This window comes from Neomonachus schauinslandi, unplaced genomic scaffold (assembly GCF_002201575.2).
Source record: "Neomonachus schauinslandi unplaced genomic scaffold, ASM220157v2 HiC_scaffold_2731, whole genome shotgun sequence".
NCBI lineage: Eukaryota > Metazoa > Chordata > Mammalia > Carnivora > Phocidae > Neomonachus > Neomonachus schauinslandi.
Genome location: NW_025411420.1, coordinates 1,020 through 4,697, shown reverse-complemented (window position 1 = coordinate 4,697; position 3,678 = coordinate 1,020). Strand labels below are relative to the sequence as shown.

Sequence of the window (3,678 nt, the reverse complement as noted above, 5' to 3'; positions counted from 1 at the left end):
AATGAATCATGGAACACTACATCTAAAACTAATGATGCAATGTATGGGGATTAACATAACAATAAAAAGTTGGGTATTCATCCTTTCTGATGGCTGAGTACTATTCCATTGTATATATGGACCACATCTTTTTTTTTTTTTTAAGACTTTATTTATTCATTTGACAGAGAGAGACATAGCGAGAGAGGGAACACAGCAGGGGAAGTGGGAGAAGCAGGCTTCCCACCGTGCAGGGATCCCGATACGGGGCTTGATCCCAGGACTCTGGGATCATGACCTGAGCGAAAGCAGACGCTTAACCACTGAGCAACCCAGGCGCCCCTGGACCACATCTTCTTTTTTTTTTAAGATTTTATTTATTTATTTGACAGAGAGAGACACAGCGAGAGAGAGGGAACACAAGCAGGGGGTAGTGGGAGAGGGAGAAGTAGACTTCCCGCTGAGCAGGGAGCTCGATGCGGGGCTCAATCCCAGGGCCCTAGGATCATGACCTGAGCTGAAGGCAGATGCTTAACGAGTGAGCCACCCAGGCACCCCTGGACCACATCTTCTTTATCCATTCATCTGTTGAAGGGCATCTCGGCTCTTTCCACCATTTGGCTATTGCGGACTTTGCTGCTATGAACCCTGGGGTGCATATGGCCCTTCTTTTCACTACATCTATGTCTTTGGGGTAAATACCCAGGAGTGCAATTGCTCAGTATAGGATAGCTCTATTTTTAATTTTTTGAGGCACCTCCACACTGTTTTCCAAAGTGGCTGTGCCAACTTGCATTCCCACCAACAGTGTAAGAGGGTTCCCCTTTCTCCACAACCTCTCCAACATTTGTTGTTTTCTTAACCCAAATTAGCTTTCTTAAGGAAGACTAGATGTCTCTGTTCCTCAAACTATAGATAAAAGGATTCAGCACTGGGGTTACCACTGTGTACATCACTGATGCAACTGTGCCCTTCTCTGCTGAGCGGGTTGAGGGAAGACTGAAATAAACACAAAAGGAAGTCCCAAAGAATAGAGAAATTACAGAGAGATGAGAGCTGCAGGTGGAAAAGGCTTTCTGCTTCCCCTGAGTTGAGGGGATCTTCAGGATTGTCAAGAAAATATGTGTGTAAGAGATAATCAGGCAAAGCACACAAACCGGGCCTGCAAGACCTTCGATGGTGAAAATCACCAGCTCATTAATGAAGGGATCTGTGCAGGACAGACTCAGAAGGGGGTTGATGTCACAGAAGTAGTGTGGGATCTTGTGGTCTGCACAGAAGGACAGGCTGTTCATCAAGAGTGTGTGTAGGAGAGAGTGGAGGGCATTCGCGATGCAGGGTGCAGAAACTAGAAGGACACTGAGCCCAGGGCTCATGACCATGATGTAATGGAGTGGGTGGCATATGTCCACATAGCGGTTGTAGGCCATGACGGCCAAGAGAAATGCCTCCAGCATCACAAACAGCATGAAAAAATACAGTTGTGATAGACATCCTGCATATGAGATGACCTGATTCTGGATCCATATATTTGTCAGCATCTTGGGGACTGTGGTGGACACGAAGCAGGCATCAGCAAGAGAGAGGTTGGCCAGGAAGAAGTACATGGGCGTGTGGAGGTGAGCATCAGCAATGATAGCCAGAATGATGAGGAGGTTGCCTGCCACTGTGACCAGATACATGGACAGAAACAGCCCAAAGAGGATTTCCTGCTGCTTTGGCTGCTCAGAAAGCCCCAGGAGGTAAAATTCTGAGACACTGGTCAGGTTTTCCCACCCCATTTTTCTGTAAGCAGAAAGTTGGGTTAATTGAATGAAATTGGTAAGCCCTGGTTTGTGAACTCCGAAAATAATGCAGTAGTCCAATGTTAATGTTCTAATGTGAGATGGAATCATATGAAATATCCAATATTTAACTGCTTAGGACCTACAAAAATGGCAGTTTCATATAGTTAAATTGAATATTTGCAAATGCCTGTGCTTTCTGCCATGGGAAACCATAGATTTTTTTTTTTAATTTTTTTTTCTTATATTATCCCCATACATTACATATTAGTTTTAGATGTAGTGTTCCATGATTCATTGTTTGTGCATAACACCCAGTGCTCCATGCAGAATGTGCCCTCCTCAATACCCACCACCAGGCTAACCCATCCTCCCACACCCCTCCCCTCTAGAACCCTCAGTTGGTTTTTCAGAGTCCATCATCTCTCATGGTTCATCTACCCCTCCAATTTCCCCCCCTTCATTCTTCCCCTCCTGCTACCTTCTTCTTCTTCTTCTTCTTTTTTTTCTTAACATATATTGCATTATTTGTTTCAGAGGTACAGATCTGAGATTCAACGGTCTTGCACAATTCACAGCGCTTACCAGAGCACATACCCTCCCCAGTGTCTATCACCCAGTCACCCTATCCCTCCCGCCCCACCCCCCACTCCAGCAACCCTCGTTTGTTTCCTGAGATTAAGAATTCCTCATATCAGTGAGGTCATATGATACATGTCGTTCTCTGTTTGACTTATTTTGCTCAGCATAATACCCTCCAGTTCCATCCACGTCGTTGCAAATGGCAAGATCTCATTCCTTTTGATGGCTGCATAATATTCCATTGTATATATATACCACATCTTCTTTATCCTTTCATCTGTCGATGGACATCTTGGCTCTTTCCACAGTTTGGCTATTGTGGACATTGTTGCTATAAACATCGGGGTGCACATACCCTTTTGGATCCCTACTTTTGTATCTTTGGGGTAAATACCCAGTAGTGCAATTGCTGGATCATATGGTAGCTCTATTTTCAACTTTTTGAGGAACCTCCATACTGTTTTCCAGAGTGGCTGCACCAGCTTGCATTCCCACCAACAGTGTAGGAGGGGTCCCCTTTCTCCACATCCCCGCCAACATCTGTCGTTTCCTGACTTGTTAATTTTAGCCATTCTGACTGGTGTGAGGTGGTATCTCATTGAGGTTTTGATTTGGATTTCCCTGATGCCGAGCGATGTTGAGCACTTTTTCATGTGTCTGTAGGCCATTTGGATGTCTTCTTTGGAAAAATGTCTGTTCATGTCTTCTGCCCATTTCTTGATTGGATTCTTTGTTCTTTGGGTGTTGAGTTTGATGAGTTCTTTATAGATTTTGGATACCAATCCTTTATCTGATATGTCATTTGCAAATATCTTCTCCCATTCTGTCGGTTGTCTTTTGGTTTTGTTGACTGTTTCCTTTGCTTGGCAAAGTTTTTTATCTTGATGAAGTGCCAATAGTTCATTTTTGCCCTTCTTCCCTTGCCTTTGGCGATGTTTCTAGGAAGAAGTTCTATTTTTTGGAACAGTTTCGGAATAGGTATAAATTCTTCTTGAAATGTTTGGTAGAATTCCCCTGGGAAGCCATCTGGCCCTGGGCTTTTGTTTTTGGGAGATTTTTGGTGACTGCTTTTGTTTTTGGGAGATTTTTGGTGACTGCTTCAATTTCCTTAGTGGTTATAGGTCAGTTCAGGTTTTCTATTTCTTCCTGGTTCAGTTTTGGTAGTTGATACATCTCTAGGAATGCATCCATTTCTTCCAGGTGATCTAATTTGCTGGCATAGAGTTGCTCATAATATGTTCTTATAATTGTTTGTATTTCTTTGGTGTTGGTTGTGATCTCTCCTCTTTCATTCATGATTTTGTTGATTTGGGTCATTTCTCTTTTCTTTTTG

The 3,678-nt window shown here is 43.5% G+C and overlaps 1 protein-coding gene across 1 annotated transcript; it reads right to left on the bottom strand.

Annotated features, from left to right (window-relative positions):
* Positions 1-866: 866 nt before the first annotated feature.
* On the bottom strand, positions 867-1,760 carry LOC110583032 (olfactory receptor 1G1-like). Its single transcript, XM_021693087.1, has one exon. It carries the CDS (start codon positions 1,758-1,760, stop codon positions 867-869), a length of 894 nt encoding a protein of 297 aa, XP_021548762.1.
* Positions 1,761-3,678: the final 1,918 nt, after the last annotated feature.